This window comes from Typopeltis vanoorti, chromosome 15 (assembly GCF_054136105.1).
Source record: "Typopeltis vanoorti isolate ZY-2024b chromosome 15, IOZ_Tvanoo_1.0, whole genome shotgun sequence".
In the NCBI taxonomy this organism is placed as follows: Eukaryota; Metazoa; Arthropoda; class Arachnida; order Uropygi; family Thelyphonidae; genus Typopeltis; species Typopeltis vanoorti.
Genome location: NC_143563.1, coordinates 54499071 through 54521242, shown reverse-complemented (window position 1 = coordinate 54521242; position 22172 = coordinate 54499071). Strand labels below are relative to the sequence as shown.

Here is a 22172-nt window from a genome sequence, read left to right as displayed (position 1 = left end):
TACATTTAAATGATTTTGGAGTTAGATGTTTGGAGAAAGTATTGTCTGATGAGAGTTTGCAAGTGCAAAACCAGGGAAACTAGAGATATTAGGGAGGGAGTTTGCAATGAAGTACAATGTCTGCCACCCCTGGGATAAATGAGCATGCATAAAGTGATTATGCAATGCTGAATGCGACTTTCACAAGTCTCCAATTCTTTTTCCAATTCGGGTTGGTAATGACATTACACAAGGGTAATTAATATTTGTATGTATAATTTGTAAGTTTAATTGTGAATAATACTATGTAATAAACCCACTAAACACTACAATAATATACTTAAAATACACCAATTAGTTTATGAAAACTCAATAAATTAAAAAAAAAATTACCAATTTTACCAATGAAAAATTACCAATTTAGGCACTTCCTAAAAACCCAACTGAACACAAAATAGTCTCAAACCAAACTCAATTTATCTTCTGTATTCTTACTGTTAACCCCAACTTTATCTGTAGGCAACCCGATGTCCAAAACTTAAGGCACTACTTCTGAAGATTACAACTGAAAATTGAGATGAATCAGCTTGTGGCAATTTTTATAACTGACAATTTCAAGTAGGAAGTGGGTACACGTTCAAATTTTCAAATTGTGCTCAAAGGGGGTCACATGGTAGCACTCAACAGGATAAAAGGCAAAAGGCTGCACCAAGTGAATTGTGTTGAAGGAAGCTCTTTTCATGAAGGAATAAAGTTGCAAATTTGGGTGTTTTGTAAGGTCTCAAAGACATCATCTAGGTGGTTACACACAGGGAAGAATTATTGGAAAGCTCGAAGAAGGCCATAGAATTACTGATAAGTTTGGAATCGCACATAGTGTCGAATCCAGGCTCTGGGTAGCATTTCAAACCAATGGAATGTGTTCCATACATTTGCTAAGAGATTGCTCTTGCTCTACCACGGAGCATGAAGATTTTTGGTTATAACAGCAAAATGTAATCGAGACACCATGGAAGGGCAGCTCCATTCAAGCACAGGTATGTGAATATTTAGATAAACTGTGGGAAGACATCTGCAACAAGTAGGCCTATATGCCTGAAGGCCTATAGTCTGTATCCTTTTGTTCACAGCTTATTGTAGAGCATGTTTTCAGTAGTGTTATATCCATAAAATTGGACAAGACTTCAATGGGCTAATGTACTCTTTACAAATGCAAGTCATTTCAGTCTTTCCTCTGATTCTAGATGACACTTGATCTGGCATGAAAGTGGTGCTGCTAACCATTGCGAGATGGTCCTTGAAAGAGATGGATATGATGTGCTGGGGAGGCATTATGCTTAATGGATGCACTGAGCTTACAAGTATTAAAAAAAGGGGATTATGACTGGTGAACAATATTGCAATAGAGTTCTTAATGCCAGGTTCAATTGTTCCTTGGTGCTGTAGGCAAATAATTCATTTTTATGGATGACAATGCCACACCACATTGTACATGAGCAGTGGAGATACTTCTAGAGACCAATGATATTAATCAAATTGAATGGCCAGCACTCTCCCTAGATCTCAACCCCACAAAACATGTTTGGGATGCAATAGGGACATGCATTGCTGCTTAAAATTCCTCTCTAGAAAACAAATAAGATCTTATCCTTGCTCTGAAGGATAAGTTTTCTGCTGGTTTTCTTCATGAACTCCTGAATCATTTGGTACTAAGCATGGTATGATGTTGTGAGAGCTGAAATGCACTTCAGGGTGGACATATTCCATACTAAAATGTCTCTCTGCATAGTTTCCTGTAAGCACTGAACATTAATTTCTTAACTACGTCCTTAAGAAATTTGTAACTTTTGCTAAAAATGTATCGCAATTTAATTTGTATGAAATGTATGACACATTTTTTGTGTAATATAAATTATTATTATACTGGCAATAAATTTATGTCCATATTTTGGCTGAAGTCATAACAATTTTTTCATATATGGGTAAATGTGTAGTTCGACCTTAGCTTTTGAACATCAGTGTAATAAGTAATATAACAGTAGATATAAAGACATTGTGAATGAGTATATTTAGCACCCGCATAAAATTGGCAAATTTTATCTGTTTTATTGTATTTTTTTCCTTAGAAAATTAGTGTTTTATAGTATATGTATTTATAATATTCGGTGTTTTCATAATACACTTTTTGTTGAGATATAAAAATATGCAATATTAAACAGAGCTGTAAAATGGCACCAAAACACACATAAGAAATGGAAACACTAACACGAACAGTGAAGTTGAGAACAAGAAGGCTTGCCCCGATAAAGACAAACTTGAAAATGATTTAACCTCTGAAACCACAAAGTCAAAACAGATGATTATATAGAGATGTAAGAATTACAGAAAGTCGAGTGCCAATTAAAGGAACATAGAGAGGACAAGGAAATTAAGCATAAAAATGAGAAACAACAAAGCATGGAATCAGGTAAATTATTGCACAACAAAAGTTGATTATAAAAATGAAGGATATTATTTAGTAAGTTGACAATCATAAAACATGATTGATGACTAGGCTATAACTTCAAAATTTTCTTGGAGCAAAAATTAAAAATATAGCACATGCAATAGAAAGACAGAAAAGCAAAGCAAAAGAGTTCATAATTCTAGTAGATAGTAGATCACTAGTCGACTTAACTAGCGATATGTTCAAGCATGAGAGAGGATTTTTGGAAGAAGTGAGAGTGAAAAGTAAAAAAATGAAAATCATAAGTATATTACTATTACGCCATCAACACTAGACAGAGTTCACTGGAAAATATGAAGATACCACACTACACTAGAGTAGGTTCATATTTAATCATCTATTTTTCGAGTTGTGTGAAGCCCTACACCACCATTCTAATCTTAATTGGATAGACTGCATGCTTATCTCTAAGTTTTTGGAAGTAATTGCTGTTAATTGTTTATATTTTTAATTAATTAATTAATTACTGTACTACTGTATAGCTGTGACCAAGATACGTATTATTATACATGCTGTATGACTTGTTCTTGTATTCAGAATTTAAATGTTGTTACCATTTCTTTTGTCTCCTTCCTGAATGAAGCCCATGACATATTAGGTGAAACGTATAGGAGTAATACAATGTATTTAGTTTTCTCTTACATGTGTGAAGCTGTTATTTAAAAAATTATACTATGTCTAACGCATATCAGACATAGTAATATGTATATTATCATACTTAGATATGATAGAAATGAATTAAAAAGAAGGGCTAAGATGGCAAACAATTCAATGTGTAGGATCTGTAAAAGCAAGGGATGTGAATTTAAGTTTGAATGTGTTTGGTATTAGGAGTCTTGAGAAATTATTAACTGGAATGAGACCTAACACACAAAGTCAGGGAAACTAAATTATGATGAAGGAACGGTAAGAATCTGTGTGTAAGAGCAACAATGTTAGGAACTGTGTGTTAATGTGCATTATCATGGAAATGATTACGAGGAGAGAACGAATTTTCTCTTCATCTGGTTTGACCTTATCAAGCATGTGCAATGATATCTGCATAAGTAAGGTACTAGATAAGAACAGAGATCTGCAAGTTGTCCAACTGTGTTACACAGACTACACAGAAGAATATACAAAAAACCATGCAGGGAACATTATGTCTGGACACAAATGCTAGGGTTATAAGAAATAAAGGAGCTAGAATTTGTTGCTTTAGTGAATATGTTGGGACCTCAGATTACAGGCATTGGGGAGACCTGGCTATCAGAGGCAGACATTTATCATACTTAAAGTATATTAACGATTGTTGGGAAGGATATCGACAATACATGGGAAACGTTTAAAAAATACTTAAATGATACAATACTGGAACATGTCTCTATAGTTCAAAGAATAAATAGGGGAGGAGGGAAATGTATATGTGATCTTATTAAGCAAGAGATCTGTAAGAAAAAGATGACATGAAAGGAATACATTGTGCATAAGAAAGATATCAGTTATGAAAATTATAAAGTTGCAGGCCAGATGCAAACTGCTGTACCAAAAGCAAAATGTGAGTATGAAAAGAAATTAGCAAGCTAAAGAAAACCCAAAAGATCTCTATCGTTATGCTGCAAGTGAAAGAATAGCTCCCACTGAAGATTGCAGAGATATATATATAATATAGCAAAGATTGAAAATACAGCTCACAGGATAATTGGAATGCTGAAAAGAATCTTGACTTATAAATATAAAGAAGTCATTTATCCTCTTTACAAGGCCTTGATAAGACTTCACTTGGACTATTGAGAGCTGGTCTGGTCTCCTTGTTTCTGTGGTGATACTGATACAGTGGAGATAGGACGCAAAGGAGAGTGATAAAAATGACAGGATTGTGGAATACAGATTATGAAGACAGATTGAGAATTTTTGGAATGCAGACACTAGCAAACAGGAGAAAGGGGTGATATGATTATAACCTACAAACTTCTGAAAGGGACAGGAGAATATCGGTAGATGAAATTTTTCATTTTATGGAGGGTAGGGAAAAAGACAAGAGGGCATCCTTGGAAGTTGAGAATGAATGCTGCTAAGAAGGGGATGAGGGCTAGATTTTTCTCTCATAGAGTGGTGTGTGATTGGAATGGATTGCCATTGGATGTTGTGAGTGAAAGCAGTGTGAATGGATTCAAGAGAATAGGTATGACAGCTGGTGCAGGTAACATGTGCCTACTTCGATGAGTCCCAGACTCCCTCGAGGTCTCTCTTTTAATAATAAATATCATTAAGGTGGCAGAACGTTCTGGAGGCTGCAAGAAACCTAATCAATGGGGGAAAGAGTACTGTAAAAAGAATTAGGGATGATAAAGGTGACTTGAAAACTGAAGATAGATTTTCTAGATGTCTGGAGTATTACTTTGAAGAGTTGCTAAATGAAACAAAAAGTGACAGAACAGTGTTAGAAAAATGATCAGTAACCTGAAACATGGAAAGCAGCTGGAGTAGAAATGCTCAAATATGAAGGCATAGAAGTTTTACAGCTGATGAATGAATTCATTTGGAATACTTGGTCAGAGAGTCAAATTCTGGATGATTAGAGTACCTATCAAAAATGGAAATAAAACTTATCAGAATTACAGAAAAATTTTCATACTAAGTGGACAGGTAATTAAAGGAACCATACTTGAGAAAAGGCTATCAAAAATTGTAGAAGGGAAACTTAGATAACAACAAGCAGGTTTAGGTCAAACAGAGGTTATGATCATCAGATTTTCACTTTTAGATATGTAACTAAGAAATCTTGGGAATATAACAAAGATCTATATTTAAGTTTTGTAGTTCTGAAAAAGCACATAACATAACGAGAAAAGCTGTTCTAACCAAGACTTATAGTCGATACTCAAGTTAAAAGTAAGCATTTAGAACTGAAGGCGATATAAGAAGATGGTTTGATGTCTCTACTGTTATTCATCATCCATGTGGATTACATATAAATGAAGAAAAAGTGGTATTATGCCTGATATCAAAATGGAGATACTACTCTTGGCCCTTTACTTTATGTAGATGATGTTATACTTTTAAATCCTTTGCAAGCCTGCAAGATTCCTAAACTAAACTACAATAATAAATTTGGTACAAAAATCTGCAATAAAAACAAAATCTATGAAAATAGGTAGGAAATTAAAAACATCAAGCTGCCTTACAGGAAATCGAAAGACAAGCAAAATATTTTTAGTAAAGATGGCAGAATTTTTAGTAAAGATGGCAAAATATATATGGAAATAGACAATGGAATTGGCTAAGCTGGAATGGTAGAAAGACAAGTGAATAAATTTATGTGAAATAAGAGAAAACAGTTAAAACACTAAAGTGAGCTGTATACAAGACAGTTAAACCAATTTTAATTTTTGGATCTGAGAACTGTGTTAGAAATAAAACAGTTGATCAAATAATGGAGAACCATGCATAAGCGATATGAGAGTTCTAAGAACAACTATGGGACTGAACAGATGATATTAATGGCAGAATTATATCAAAAATGAACATATTAGGAAGGATTTTTTTTTTTAAATACATAATTTGGAAATCCTCCCTAGAGACTAAACATGGAACTGTTTCAAGAAATTTCAAGCCTTCAACAAGCAGGATGTTAGTATGACACTGTCAGCATTCAAGAATGGGTGAGCAGAGCAAATCTAAGATGTCATGGTCACTTAAACAGAATGGGAAAGAAAGATTAGAAAAACAGGTTTTTGATACCAAGATAAGAGGAAAAAGACCAGCATCTAGGTGGGGAATGATGCAATTAGAAGTGCCCTAGAATACAGAAATATATGATCTAACAATATTGCCGTGATGATAAGCAATAGAGGAAAAGAAAATATTCAGAGGAAAACTGATGGAATATTAGCAATAATGTAAGCTTGCCAGCCTAGTTGGCCAAGTGGCTAGTATATCTGCTCACCAATGAACAGGCTGTAGGTTTGTATTTTACAGTGAACATCCTGCTTGCTGAAGGCTTGACGTTTCTTGAAAGTTCCATGTTTGGTCTCTAGGGAGGACTTCGAGATTATGTATTCAAAAAAAAAAAAGGTTTTAATGCACCCACAGTAATACAGGCTTACCATCTCTCATAGGTGGGAGTCAAGTATAATAAAAACTTATTCATTTAATACTGTCATAGTCTTGTATATATCCCTTAAGGATTAAGGGATGTATGGGAGGAAACTGATTTGATGTGATAATATTTATGAAATTATATCTCATTTTAAAATGTTGCCCATTCATATAACTGTAAAGTGACATGCAGTATATTACCAGGTATCAATAAGCACACTCTTGCTAGTACATATATCAATATAAAGAGTGCATCAGGTGAGGGGGAAAAATGTATGCATATATATCACTTAATAACTTACATTTCTTTTCTTAGTGCTTCAAATACTTTTAGTGCTTCTTGAAACAGTTTCTGACATTCCATACTCAACTGATCATTAGATAACTTCAAGTATCTCTGATGTAGTTTATGAAGAAGCTCTCCAAACTGACGGCAGTTATTTGCAGTAGCAATCTAAATGAAATTACATTATGATACAAGAATCAAATTAATATATGGCTTGTGGCATTTTTTTATTTTCAAACACATACATTTGGTCAATCAATATGTATGTTTATATATATTAAACTCTGCACATGAGGGGTTATAATATTTGAGACAATTCAGTTTCATATGTTAGTAAATGGCCAGAAGGAAGAAAGAGCCTGTTGTGAATAGTTGGAGGCTGCAGTTCTCTAGATAAACATTACAAGGAAGACTGTTCCAGAAAACAAGACTAAATGGAATGAAAGAGGATGAGGAGAAGATGCTTTGGTAGGTTCCAAGCTGGTCTTGGAATGGATGATTAGCAACTGATGGAAACCAATTCAGCAAAACAACACCTATGAAAATAACTAAATAATACAAGAAAGGTATAAGACAGAAACAGAATTGTTTGAAATTACAGCTAAAGTAACTATGGCTATGAAACCAATGTATATTCTGTTTGTCAACTACATGTCTTTTTCTGAGTGATTTGCAATTTGTTAGTTTTCAAGAGTGATAATTCTGGGGGAAAAGAAAATGTCTATGAGAATGAAACCGAAATCAGTTTGTGAGAGAGAGAGTGTGTCATCTGTTAATCAAATTAACATTTGTTGATACAAGCATTTTTTAGGACAGTTTTCAGTGCACAATCTTAAACATAAAAAGTATTCTAAGGATGAATGCATTTGGGATTTGTATGCAATCATTAGCTGTATACAGCTAATGATTGCATACAAAGATACCAAATAGCAGTTTCATGGCCTTTTCTATTTTAGGTGGTCATAGATCTGACAAGCAGTCTAAAGAGAAATCTGACCTTGTCTGGGGATCTAAATCTCAGCATTAACAAGTAAAAGATGATGTGAGATCCTTTTTGCAAGAAACAACCAGCTGGTTGGTCAAGTGAATAGCATACTCACTCAACCAAAAGGCTCTGGGTTGGAATCTGATGGTAGCATAGATGTTTATGAAGGTTTTCATGACAGACAACAACACTATTCTTTAGAGGCTTGAAAGTGCCTGATAAAGTTCTATATCTCTATCTATAGAACAGTTTCCAGATTATCTAACCATTAATCCACCTGCAGTACTAACACTAATGTACTATAGATTTACAGCATTCTGTGAATGGAATTCACATAAAAGGCCAGGATTGTGTTCTAGTAGCACCGAAGTTGACAAGGTTGATCTCATGCTACTGAAAAAAAGAGACAAGGAGACAGATTCTAACATGTTTGCAACAAATAGGGACCAATCATGTGTTGTACTTGCCCATGAGACCAGAATCTGCTTTACGCTTTTGTGTACAGGCCACAAATCCTATTATATGCTTCCATTGATATCAAAACTATGTGGGGAAGTAGAGAGGAGAGGAGCATATGTAACACATTCACACTGGTACGTTCAAAAAACTCCCACCACCACCACCTGTCTGAGCAGTAGGAAATGCCTTGCCACAGCAATATTTCACATATCTATATTGGCAGACACCACATATCATGACAAGTTCTTCGACTGTAACTAAATCTGAATATATCCCAAAAATGTGTTTAGGATATATTGTATTATTATTTTTAATTATACGGGGATCTCCATGGAATCTGAAGACTGATCATGGGAGACCCAATCTATCTACACAATCTAGGGGGGGTGACATCTTGTTCTGGTCCCTCAAGCCAAGTGCTGAAACATTTCCCCTGCATCTATCCTATAAAACCCTTTAAGAAACTTAAATGTTTCTATCATATCCCTCTTTTTCTCCTATGAACCAACTTCTGCAGTCCACACCTTCCATCTATCCTCACAGGGAACATTCCACAGGCATTCACCATCTTGGTCTCTCACCTCTGAATCTTCCACTGCTTCCTCATCCAAGAAACTCAGGGGACCAGACTTGAGCACAGTATTTCAGATGTGGGCTTATCAAGACTTTATAAAGAGGAATAACAACTTCCTTATCTCTACTTGTTAATGTGTTCTTCAATAGCCAAGTAATCTCATGGGCTACTTTAGCAATATGTCCTCTAAACTTTAACACTCTGTCTACCCCCCCCCCACACACACACAAATCTATAGCTTCAGCTATTTCCTCCCGGAAATTTGGGTTTTTCATCCCGTATACAGACAAATTGGCCTTCAGGACACATGCAATTTACAGACAAAATATACTAGTGGTGGTGGTGGGCAGAAGATGGTCTTGGTGTAGATGATGATGTGTAGAAGTGGTGGAGACTAAGAGTTGTGGAGTAGGTGCCCTCCCTCAATGAGTCTTTGGACTCCTTGAAGGTGTCATAAAATAATAATCATAACCTGAAATGTGGAAAAACAAAGCAGCTGGGAGTAGATATCTGACCAGAAATGCTCAAATATGGAGGCATAAAAGTTTTGCAGTGGCTACATTGCATAATTCAGAGGATCTGGGCAGGAAGTCAAATTCCCAATGATTGGCATAGAGCTCTCATAGTACCCTTCCATAAAAAAAAAGGGAATAAAGCTGAATGTGAGAATTACAGAGGAATTTCTCTACTAAGTGTTACAGGTAAGATTTATGCAAGCATATTTGAAAAGAGGCTGACAGAAGTTGTGGAAGAGAAACTGGGAGAAGAAACTGGATTCATGCCAAATATAGGTTGTCAGGATCAGATTTTCACTTTATGACAAATAGTTTGAGAAATCATGAGAGTATGACAAAGATCTGTGGTTAAATTTTGCAGATCTGGAAAAAGCATGTGACAAGGTACTCAGGAAAAAGCTTCAATTCTAACAGCAGTTAGAATTGAAGGAAATACAGGAAGATGGTTTGACGTAAAATTAGGTGTAAGACAACATGAACATTATCTCTACTCCAAATTGATATTACAATTGGAGATATCAAACTTAGCTCCTTGCCTTATGCAGATGATGTACTCCTAAACATATCTAGTGCAAGTCTCCAGGATTCTCTAAATAAATTGAATAACAACTGATACAAATGACATGAAAATCAGCAATAAAAAAGACCAAAATCATGAAAATAGACAGAAATAACGAACACATCAATAGAATTCTGAATGGAGAGCCTATACAACAAGTAAAATATATCAGCTATTTAGGCACAGTTTTTAGGTGAACGTGACAAGTTAAATCTGGTAATAGACAACAGAATGAGCAAAGCTGCTATGGTGGGGAGCCAGTGGAATAAATTTATATAGAATAAGAGAAAAATTAGCCAAAACACTAAACTAAAAGTATATAAGATAGTGTTCAAACCAGTTTTAAGTTATGGATCTGAGAGTTGAGTTAGAGATAAAGTACTTGTTCAAAAATTAGAGACCACAGATATGAAAGTTCTAAGAAAAATTAGAGGCATGAACACATGATATCAATAGCAGAATCATATTAAAAATGAAAATATTAGGATAGAAATTGACATCATTTGCATTCAAGAATGTGTGAGAAGGCTAATCTAAGATCTAAGGTGGCATGGTCACTTAAATCGAATGGGAGAGGAAAGACTTACAAAACAGGTGTTTGATGCCAAGATGGCAGGAAAAAAGACCCAGAGAAAGACCAAGGTTTAGGTGGATTCGATCAGAAGTGCATTAGAATAATGACATGTTGGATATGACAATATTTCAGTGCTGACAAGTAATAGACTAATTTGGAGGAAAACTGTTGATAAATTAATAATAATGTAAAGATAATCATTTAATGCTATTATAAACAACCTGAACACCTTTTGAGGATCAGTAAACTGATGATGACATACATAATAATTTTCTATCATCATTGGAATTAACCCCCTCTTTTGTGAATGCAATGTTTTTTCTCCCCCACCCTATATTTTTTTTTTTGTCAGTAGCTCTTCTGTCTTACATAATAGTTATTTTGCATACAATAATCTTTTGTTGGAGATCAATGGATGCAGTCAACTTATAATACACAGAATTATTCTGGAATAGATGCATTTTTACTTAGATCTGTTTTTTTTTTTTTTTTTTCTGGAATGAAAATATTCTTATAGAATGAAGGGGGAAAATGACTGGGGGGGAGGAATAGTGAACTAATAGCAAAAGATGAATAGCAGATCATACGAAGGTGTAACCATTCTTCTTACTGTGAATGTCTAATAACCACATGAATAGTCTGTTATAGCTAATTTCCTTCAGAAAAGGAATTTCATCAAGACTTTGATTTGTTACGGCAAGTTTGTTATACTGGCATATTCAAGTCCTCCTGCAATGCCATAACATCTGTTTGACCTTGCATTGCTCTCCCCCAATTAATAATTACCCTTCCTTTGTCCACTAATCCAAGTTGTTTATACATTTCTTCATCACCACTCTCCATATAACAACATCCAACTAAATATGTCTTCCTGTCAACCTCCACTTTACACCACACTGCCACTATTTCCCTATTTCATATCTACCTTATGTGGATACAATTTCCCTGTTATCATCACCAGCACCCTCTGTTTTATTTCTGCAATCTCCTTTACGCTGTTTTCTGCAACTTCTTTCATTCTATTTTCAACCATTTCCTTTGTTTCATGGGAATGGAGTAGGGAGAACATCCCCCCCCCTGAAATTCACTATAGCAATTGTACTACAACAAACTATTTCACTAGTCTCTAGGGTATATGAATGCCTACTGTACATAGTTTCTTTTCTTGGTAAACATTTTGTTTATATTAAAAAAAATAAATAAAAAAACATACATTACCAAAACAAATTCACGATAGAGGCAAACAAACATACTTCCATACGCCTATTAAAAACAATAAATAAAAATTAAACAACAATAAAGAAATGCTGAAACATGTACCCATACTTCCCATCATTGTTACCTTTTGAATTATCATTGATGTTTATTCGTCTCATTTTGGATAACAAGATATCTGTGAAATGTACGGTTTGCGGAGTGCGGTCAGAGTGTGGTTAGATGATAATAAAGGAGTGAATGTGTGTAGAAAATGTAGGGAGAATGAGGAATTGAAGTGTATTTCGGATCGCGAGTGTGATATTTTTGTCAAACTTCTGAGTGAAGAAAATAGGGATATGACAAGAAACGGCGAGGTTGTACCAGAGAATTGTGAGAGTGTGAATGCAGAAAGTGTGAATGATAGTATTAATGGTTTTACAGAGAATAAAAAAGATGAGATAGATGCAATGAGTGAGATCACGTTGTTGAATGGTGCGATACAAAGGGCAAAACAGCAGCTAGAGCGTATGAGCAACAGTCGACTGAATGAACCAGCCAATAATAAAAAGTATGACAGGAAAAATAGGCGTATGAGTGTGAACATGAACAAAATGAAGGATAGAGTGCTGTATAGAGACTTGTTAGTACGAGGTGTGTTAGTAGAGAATTTGACAAAATTGTACCAACCTGGTGCAACCATAAAGGAAGTAACTGAGTCTATTAGAGAGCAAAAGGAAAGGATGAAAGAAATGATTGTTGTGGCAGGTACGAATGATCTGAAAGGAGATAAAATGGAAATGATAGAAGACCTGAATGAATTGTTTGAGGTAGCAAAAGAAAAGAGTGAGAGAGTTAGAATGATTAGTCTTTTCCCACGGTATTACAGTGAAATGATTAAAAGGAGGGCCATAATTGTGAATGACTTTATGCGTGGGTTATGTATGACAAGTGGTGTGGAATTTGTGGAGTGAGTTTGATGGGAGAAAGGATCTATATAAGATGGATGCCTTGCATTTGAATGGTTATGGTGCAAGGAGACTTGAGAAAGTGTTGCTGAATGTAATGGATGTACAAATTCAGGGAAACTAGATTTATTAAGGGGGGGGGGGGGTAGATATACAGTCTTTAGGGAGGCAGTTGAATGTATGAATGAATATAATATGCCCGAGCGAATAAGGACAACAAATCAGAGTGGGATAATTAATATAAGGCATCAAGATAGGGTTGGGGCTAATGGGGGTCTTAAATTCATGTACACTAATGCTAAGAGTATTAGGAACAAGAAGGAAGAGTTTTTGCCATAGCTGGCACTTCCAGACCACAGGTTATTGGTATTAGTGAATCATGGCTGACTGTAGATGATATAGCTAGTGGGATTGAATGTGATGTGTATAGTGTGTTCAGGAATGACAGGAGAATAAAATGGGGGAGGAGTATTGTTGATGTAGCTGATTAGCTACAGTCAAGGAGAATAGAAGTTGAATTGCAGGATAGAGAAAAGAGCACATTTGAGGCCATTTGGTGTGAGATTGTGGCTAGCAGAACTAAATATACAATTGGGTGCTGCTATAGACCAGGTGATGGAAAAGATGGTGGTGACAGTATGCACAAGCAAATAGAAGAAATGAGTGGAAGGAGGATAATTATTATGGGAGATTTCAACTATGGTCACATTGATTGGAGTGAGGAGAGGACACACGGGAGGAAGGAATGCAGTTATTAAGCGATAATTATCTGCGACAGCATGTAATGGAAAATACTAGGGGTCAGAGAGTGCTTGACCTAGTAATTACATCTGAGGATTTGGCTGTAACAAATATGACCACATTGCCACCAATTGGTGAGAGTGATCATAGGGTCTTGACTTGGGAGGTGGCTAAAGGTGTGGAATTTTCAATTAAGACAGGGTACATGTGAAATTATCAGCCTGGAAAGTATGACAAGATTAGGAGTTTGATTGGTTCAGCACCATGACATGTACAACTGCAAGGACTAGACGTTGATAGTGCATGGGAGGCAGTTAAGAAGTATTTGCATGAAGCAATGGCTGACTGTATACCTAGAGTCCGAATAATAAATCAAGTAGGGGTTAAATGGATGAATAACACCATTAAGCTTGAGCTGCAAAAAAAGAAACAACTATGGAGGGAATTTAAGGAGAAAGGTGACCAGCAGGCACATGAACGGTATAAAGCGCAGGTCAGAAGGGTAATGAGTGTGGTAAGAAAAGCAAAAAAGGATTACGAAAGAACATTGGCCATGCAGGCTAAAGAAAATCCTAAACAGTTTTTTAGATATGTAGCAAGTAAAAGGAAAAATATACATGGCAGAATGATTTTAAAGAATGCCGATGGTAGGGAGGTAACTGAATCAGTAGATATAGTTGAGTTACTGAGTGAGCACTTCGCAAGTATATATCATCCAGGTGGTGACATTGCAGAAACGAATAAACCAGTAGATTATACGGGAATTGTGGTGAATGAAGTGGAGGTGAGTAGTCTATTGCATAACCTCAATGTCAATACATCTGTGGGATTGGATGGTATACCAGCTCGTGTTGTACGAGAAGCAGCTAAAGAATTGTCAGTACCCTTGACCATTTTGTTTAATTTGAGTCTCGGGTCTGGGTTAGTCCCGAGCGGGCGGAAAGAGGGGAAAATAGTTCCACTGCATAAAGGTGGTTCCAAGACTGCTGTTGTAAATTACCGACCGATTAGCATGTCGGGAATCATTGTCAAGGTCTTAGAGAAATTAGTCAAGAAAAGAATACAGGATTGGATAGATGAAAATGGGATATTGTATGGGGGACAACATGGTTTTGTGAAGGGTAGATCATGCCTCAGTAACTTGCTCACGTTTTATAACACAGTGATGGCTGAACTGGATAGGGGTAATGGGTTTACAGTGATACTACTGGACCTTGCCAAGGCCTTTGACAGGATACCATATGGAACCCTAATCAGTAAACTGGAGCAGATGGGGATAGATATAGGGTTGGTGAGATGGATAGGAGGGTGATTGAAGGAGAGATACCAGAGAGTGGTTTATGCAGGAGTGGAGTCTAAAAGATGGCTTGTGACTAGTGGTGTGCCGCAGGACTCTGTTCTTGGACCACTGCTTTTCAATTTGTTCATCAATGATACAGGAAAGGATTCGAGAGGAATTGTTCACTTGTTTGCTGATGATGCAAAGTTGGGTAGAGCAGTTGTGAGTGCACAGGATGCCAAAATTTTACAGGATGATTTGGATAGTTTGGAGGACTGGGCTAGGAAAAATGGATGTCAATTTAATGTGGCAAAATGTAAGGTTATGCACTTTGGGGTGAAAAGAATAGCAACAGTATATCGCATTGGTGGAACCGTACTCCAGGTGATTGATGAGGCCAGGGATTTGGGAGTGTTGGTGGATAGGGAATTGAAGTTTAGGGGGCACATTGCAAAAGTGACTAAAACAGCTCACCAAATCACTTGGCTTCTGAAAAATACTTTAACATGCAGAGACAAACAAGTTGTTGTTCCTCTGTATCGAGCCTTGATAAGACCCCATCTGGACTACTGTGCCCAGTTATGGGCACCAGGGTTTCTTTGTGATGGGGAGGAAGTGGAGAGGATCCAGAGACGAGTGACCAAGATGATAGAGGTCTGTGGAATGAACCTTATGAGAATAGGTTGAAGATTTGTGGGTTGCAGAGATTGGACGTTAGGTGAAGGAGGGGTGATATGATTGCGACATTCAAATTACTGAAGGGTTTCTATAAGATTGATTCAGAAGATATTTTTGAAAATATGACTGGTGGTGGTAGGACTAGGGGCCATGAATGGAAACCGGGCAAGAGCGTGGTTGACAAGGGTGTTAGAGCTATGTTTTTTACTTGAAGAGTAGTGAATGAGTGGAATAAGCTTCCAGAGTCTGTTGTGGGTGCTACGACCGTGAATGAGTTCAAGGCAAGGTATGATAGATACTGTGTCAATGTTGAATAGTTGTTCTTGACATGATGTTAGGGCCTCCCTCGATGAGTCTGTCAACTCCTTGGAGTTTCCCAGAACAATAACAATAATAATAATAAAGATCATAATAAATGATGTAATGGTGGAAAAAATACATAGAGATGATTCACAAAGAAATATTAATTTCCATCCTTTAATTGAAATCTCTGAAGCTCCTTTTGTTTCTGTATTCCATGTCCCTCTATTAGTTATTATCCAAAGAGATCACAAATTGTAAGTGACAATAATGATTGCTTAAAATTGCAGCAATCAGAAGTGTGAAAGTACACTTACCGGCCACCGAATTAGAAACATGTACCCATACTTCCCATCATTGTTACCTTTTGAATTATCATTGAGGTTTATTTCACCTCATTTTGGATAACAAGATCATAATAAATGATATAATGGTGGAAAAAAATACATAAAGATGATTCACAAAGAAATATTAATTTCCTTCCTTTAATTGAAATCTCTGAAGCTCCTTTTGTTTCTGTATTCCATGTCCCTCTATTAGTTATTATCCAAAGAGATCACAAATTTAAACTAAACATATTTGGTCGTTTATAATTAAAATACAATTTTATTTAATGCTGACCATAAAAACAAACTTATAATATAGCCTACCAGTTTCGCAGCAGACTGTCTAGCTTTTTTCAAGGCGTTTATGAAAAGACATAAAAACTAGTAAATGCAGATTGAAAGGAACATAAAAAAAAACGTTGTAAACCAACTAGTAGCTAAGGCTTAGCTGCTAGTTGGTTTACAACGTTTTTTTTATGTTCCTTTCAATCTGCATTTACTAGTTTTTATGTCTTTTCATAAACGCCTTGAAAAAAGCTAGACAGTCTGCTGGCGAAACTGGTAGGTTATATTATAAGTTTGTTTTTAAGGTCAGCATTAAATAAAATTGTATTTTAGATTACAAATTGTAAGTGACAATAATGATTGCTTAAAATTGCAGCAATCAGAAGTGTGAAAGTACACTTACCGGCCACAGAATTAGAAACCTTTATGCATATGTACATGAATGTCACTTAAGCAGTGTATATGCAAAATACTTGGTCATGTTTGTCACCACATGTTCTATGCAACTATTTAAGACTGCTGCTGGTCAGTAATCGTCAACAGTGTTGATTACAATAGGGAAAACAAAGGATCTTTTGAAGTTTGATAAAGGGCTTATTGTGGATACCCATCTGGCTGGAGCCACAATTCTGAAAACAGAGCTGGTTTTGCGAAAGGTTTTTAAGGTGTTTAATCAGTGGAAAAATAAACCACATTGCTTGTCTAAGAGGCATAACTGAGGTAAAAAAATTCTGTCAGAAACAAGATCACCGTCATCTGAGAAGACTTGTATGGACAAACAGAACTTCTTACGTGCAGCAATTGACCGAAGCATTTAATGAAGGCTGTTCCCAACTCATATCTCACCAAACTATGTACAGAGAATTGAAGAAGATCGGTATTGGCAGTCATATGCCTATACATAAAATAAGTTTAACTCAGTGGTCGGTATGTGTATTATTTGGGGTAATCTAATATTACATGTAAAAACATCTAAGTAACCTAAAAATAAAGCATAACTAACCATATAATAGGTAAAATATTTCACATGGCTTCGGTCTTCAAAATGTTTATTTTTGTATTCAATAATTGCATCTGAAAAGGGAGAAAAAAAGAAAGAAATTATCATAAATGAAGCTTTGTCACAATTAATAGAAACTAATAAACATCATTAATGATATACTATGCAATAATAAAAAAAAAACAACTGAGGACTATTCCATTAATAGTGTTTTTATCTCTATATTAATGTGTGAAATTAACCAATTATCATTTACAGAATGACAGAAAAGGTCTCTTCAGTGGACTAACCACTGAAGAGACCTCAATAAAGGTCAAAACCGGTCTGGGTAGTGACCCCTCCCATAATGCAGAGCATTATACATGTCTACAAGGAGATGTGCTTTGAATTATGGGATACTAAGGCAAGAGATGTGAAGTCTTAGCTTCTTTATACAAGTTGCCGCACTCCTGAAAATACTAGAGGTGCAAACTTTGTTTGCTTACACTTGGATAAAGGATTAAACCAAGTATATAATTTCTTGGTATCTTTAATTTATAATATAATCAAGTGAAAAACTTCCAATAACCTGACAGATATATATTATGGTGAAATAAAATAGTAGAACAATATGATATTTCAATGATGCTTTAAGTCATGTGAACTTCAATAATGTAAGGCTCCTTTGTACTGATCATGCTTTTTGCCTTTCACTTTCTACTACACCATGTACTATTGTTGGATGCACTGGTCTGAAGCACATGTCAGTTAACCAGATGACATGGTTCATTGGCATGTGCTAAAAATTCCCACAATATAAGCATCACATTGCCAGAAATGGTGCACATCAACATTTTCCCCTAGGCACTACAACAAAAAATCCAAGTCTACAGAAAGAAACAGTTCTAAACCATTGCGTCTCTGTCACCACACTTTACAGATGGGATGATATACTTAAAAACTTTACCAGACATCTGCAACATGCCCACGCTCACCACTGAATTAGAAAAGGATATGATTTATTGCTCCAAACCAAATGGACTAGTGTCACAAATGTTCTTTAGCCCATGTAATATGATATCTCCTCCTCCTGATATCATGCCTAATGTCACACATTCTTTTCTCTCAGAACCTGGTTTTGCATTACATCACTTTCCAATTCTCACTGCTGACTTATAACTCAAATATACTCTGTATTGCTTGCTATAATGTATGTCCCATTTATACTTTATATAATTGCAGTGTTTTGAACAGCTTTTCTTTTGGTACCTTCTAACGTGCCTTTTCCAGATCTACAAAACTTAATACAGATCCTCATTATGCTCCAATGGTGATTTCAACTACGTCTGCAAATGAAAATGTGATACTGACAAAGCTCTATTTGGTCTAAACTTTCCATGTTCTTCTCCATGTTACCTTTCTTCAATTTGTCTTGGATTTTCCTCCAGTATGCTTGTATACGTTTTGTATTATTATTGTACAGGTATCTCCATGGATTCTAAAGATCATCACAGGAGAGCCAAACTATTCACACAATATCTATCATACCTCTTCTTGAACCATTAGGTTCAAGGAGAGGATGATAGATATTGTGTCACAACTGTCTCTGGCAACTCATCCCATTCATTCACCACTCTCCAGGTGAAAAATATAGTCTTTACACCTCCCCACTAAATAGTCATCCTCCACTTCAGAGCAGACTTCTTTGTCTGTCCCCTGCAGCCAAGTGCTGAAACACTTCCTCTGCATTAATCTTGTAAAATCCTTTCAGTAACTTAAATGTTTTCTATCACATCTCCATACCCACTTTTTCTTTTTTTTCATATTAACCAGCTTTTACCTCCCACAAACCCTGAATCTATCCTCATAGGGAGCATTCCACAGTAAACATGACATCTTGGTCACTCACCTCTGGATGGTCCCATCACTTACTCATCCACAAGAAACCCAAATGACCAGATTTGAGAACAGTAATTCAGATGTGGACATATCAAGGCCTTATAAAGAGGGATGGCAACTGCCTTGTCTGAATAGCCAAGGAAGTTCAATAACTAAATAGACCATAAACTAGCTTCACAACCTTTGTAATATGCCCTCTGAACTTTAACTCTATCTACTTCTTTCACTACTCGTTATTCCCGCTTCCTATGCAGGGTCTGCGTGTTACTTAGATGAACTTTAACTCTATCTACTACTGTACCCAAATCCCTGGTTTTATCTATTTCCTGGAGTATAGTTCCATCAACATGGTAGACAGTATGTAATCTATTTATTCCAAAATGCATAACTACATTTCTCTACATTAAATTGATATCCACTATCTTTTGTCCACACTGACAGCTTATTTAAATCATCCTGCAAGCTCTCCATATTGCCTTGATTAACTAGTACTCCAATTTTGCACCATCAAAGAACAACTGAATATTTCCTATATCATTTAGGGACAAAATAAACAGCAATGGCCCTATCACAGAATCTTGCAGCACACGACTAGTCACCTGTATTCTCCTGGATTCTGCTCTTCTATATACCACTTTTTGGTATCTATCCATCAGCCACCCTCATATCCATATAACCAATGTCATATCTATCTCCATTTGTTCTAATTTGCATGAAAGAGTTCCATGTAATATTCTGTCAATTGCCTTTGCAAAATCCAGCAGAATCATTGTGTAGCTATTCCCTGTATAAAACTCAAAAAACGTATTTACTCTTATAAAAAGTAAGTAAATTACTAAGGCATGCCCGAACTTTCACAAAGTCATGTGGTCCCTCAGAGTATCATATTCTTATCCACCCATTCCTGAATTCTCTGTAAGACAGCTTTTTCAGTATTTTTATTATCACTTGTGAGATACTGATTGGTCTATAATTTGTTACTGCAGTCTAAGAGCCTCCCTTATGCAAAGGAATTATTTTGTTCTCTTTCCACTCCTTGGAACTCTGCCAGAGTTGAGACTTACATTAAAGAGCCTAGTCAGACATTACCAGTTCCCTTGCACCTTCTTATAAAATGCGAGCTGATATACCCATCTAATCCCAAAGCTGTATTTACACTAATATTCTGCAATATCCTAAGAATCTCCAATTGATCTACCTCTGTTCCCACAACAGTCTCTGTCATGTACATAACAGCAGTAACCTCAAGTTTTGGAATGTAAACATCAACAGACAAAACAAAAATCATAGCTTTTAAAGGCCCATCTCCAGTCAGAAGTAAAATCATGATTGAAAATAAAATTTTGGAACCAATTAACTGCTTCAAATACCTAGAATGTGCTGTATCACATACAAAAGAAGCTGACATTAATATCAAAATTTCAAACTTTCTAAAGATAACAGGAATGATCAATAATATTTTCAAATCTAACCAAGTTCAAAAAGTATACAAGAATAAGAATTTATAAAGGTTGGTTATCCTTCCATAGTCATTTTTTCTCTTACTTGCAATATAGCGAAAGAACTCTTTGGTATTTCATATGGCTTGCTCAGCTAGTTTCATCTCATAATCTGATTTTGCCTTCCTTACCATACTGGTCACCTTCCTCTTTATATACCTTCCACAACAATTGTTTAATGATATTACTCATCATCTAACCCCTGCCTAATTAACCCTCCTGGCCTTAGTTCCATATATATATATATATATATATATCCCTTCCCCCTCCTTAATTGAACTATCCACATGTTTGGCAACCTCCCAAGTAAAGACCACATGGTCACTCTCCCCAATCAGAGCCAACGTGATCATCATGGTTATGGATAGCTCTTCTAATCCTATAACCAGATGCAATGCCCTTGTACCTGGAATACCCTCTATTAAATGTTATGTAATTATCTCTTAGTAAGTGGATAAATTGCATTTCCTTCCTGCCACATAATCTTTCTTCCTTCCAATCTATATCTCTATAATTGAAATGCCCCCATCCCATAATAATTACTTGACCTACACTCATTATAATTTGCTGATATATGTCTTCTTATCATTCTTGATCAACCAACTGTATATTTGACGCGACTGCTTCAAAAGAACAGTCACCCTTCCATCTGTCTTCTAATTTTTTTTGGTTGCAATTTACCAGCTATCATCAGCAGTAACCTTCCCCACCGTCCTATCTTCTCTAGAAAACTCAGTGCAAGTCATCAGTAGTTCTTAAATTCAGCTTTATTTCCCTTTTTAAAGATGGTACTTCGTATTATCCCATAGAGCTCTAGTCAAATTGTCTGGAATTTGATCATTCTACTAGGCTTCTGAAGTTTTGGTATGCACACTGTAAAACTTTTATACCTCCAAATTTGAGCATTTATGCTCAATTATCTATTGCGGTTGTCTTTCCACATTTCAGGTTTTTGATGGACTTTTGCCTCAAAGTTTTATAGGTACTCCTGATTGCATTGCATTCTTGTTGAATATATCCCGGAGTTCTGTCTCCGTTTATCTCATTTAATAATCTTTCAGAATAATTACTCTCCAGACATCACTAAATACAAGGCCAATCTTCTTGAATGGCAGGCAGTCTCAAGTAGAGTCATGTGGGCAAATATCAGAATGGGGAACTGGACAATGAGACTTATTTGTGCCTATGGTCCCACAGAAAGTTCTACTAAGGTAGAAGGGGAGGAAGTTTTGAGGCTTTAGAGAAAGCAACTGACACAATGAAAAAAGGAAAAGTTGGTCCTTGTTGGGGATCTAAATAGCAGAGTAGGAAATGATTGTCAGACATACAAAAATATTTTGGGAAAATTTGGAGAAAAGAGCAAAGCTAATAATAATAATGGAAAATACCTGTTGGATTTCTGCTCAGGACATAGACTGGTTATTACCAACACCATGTTCCAACATAAAAATGTGCACAAATTCACATGGAGAGAAGAGGCAAAGAATAAGAAAAGTCTCATTGACTA

The 22172-nt window shown here is 36.0% G+C and overlaps 1 protein-coding gene across 3 annotated transcripts in view; it reads right to left on the bottom strand.

Annotated features, from left to right (window-relative positions):
* Sec6 (Exocyst complex component Sec6) overlaps window positions 1-22172 on the bottom strand; it is a 478173-nt gene that overhangs the window by 134560 nt on the left and 321441 nt on the right. For all 3 annotated transcript variants that reach the window (XM_090405049.1, XM_090405048.1, XM_090405050.1), the window contains exons 15-16: window positions 17292-17362; window positions 6868-7019 (exon numbers count right to left, since the gene is read on the bottom strand). In XM_090405049.1, the coding sequence (XP_090261175.1) occupies window positions 6868-7019; window positions 17292-17362 (223 nt within the window). The remainder of the gene's footprint in view (window positions 1-6867; window positions 7020-17291; window positions 17363-22172) is intronic.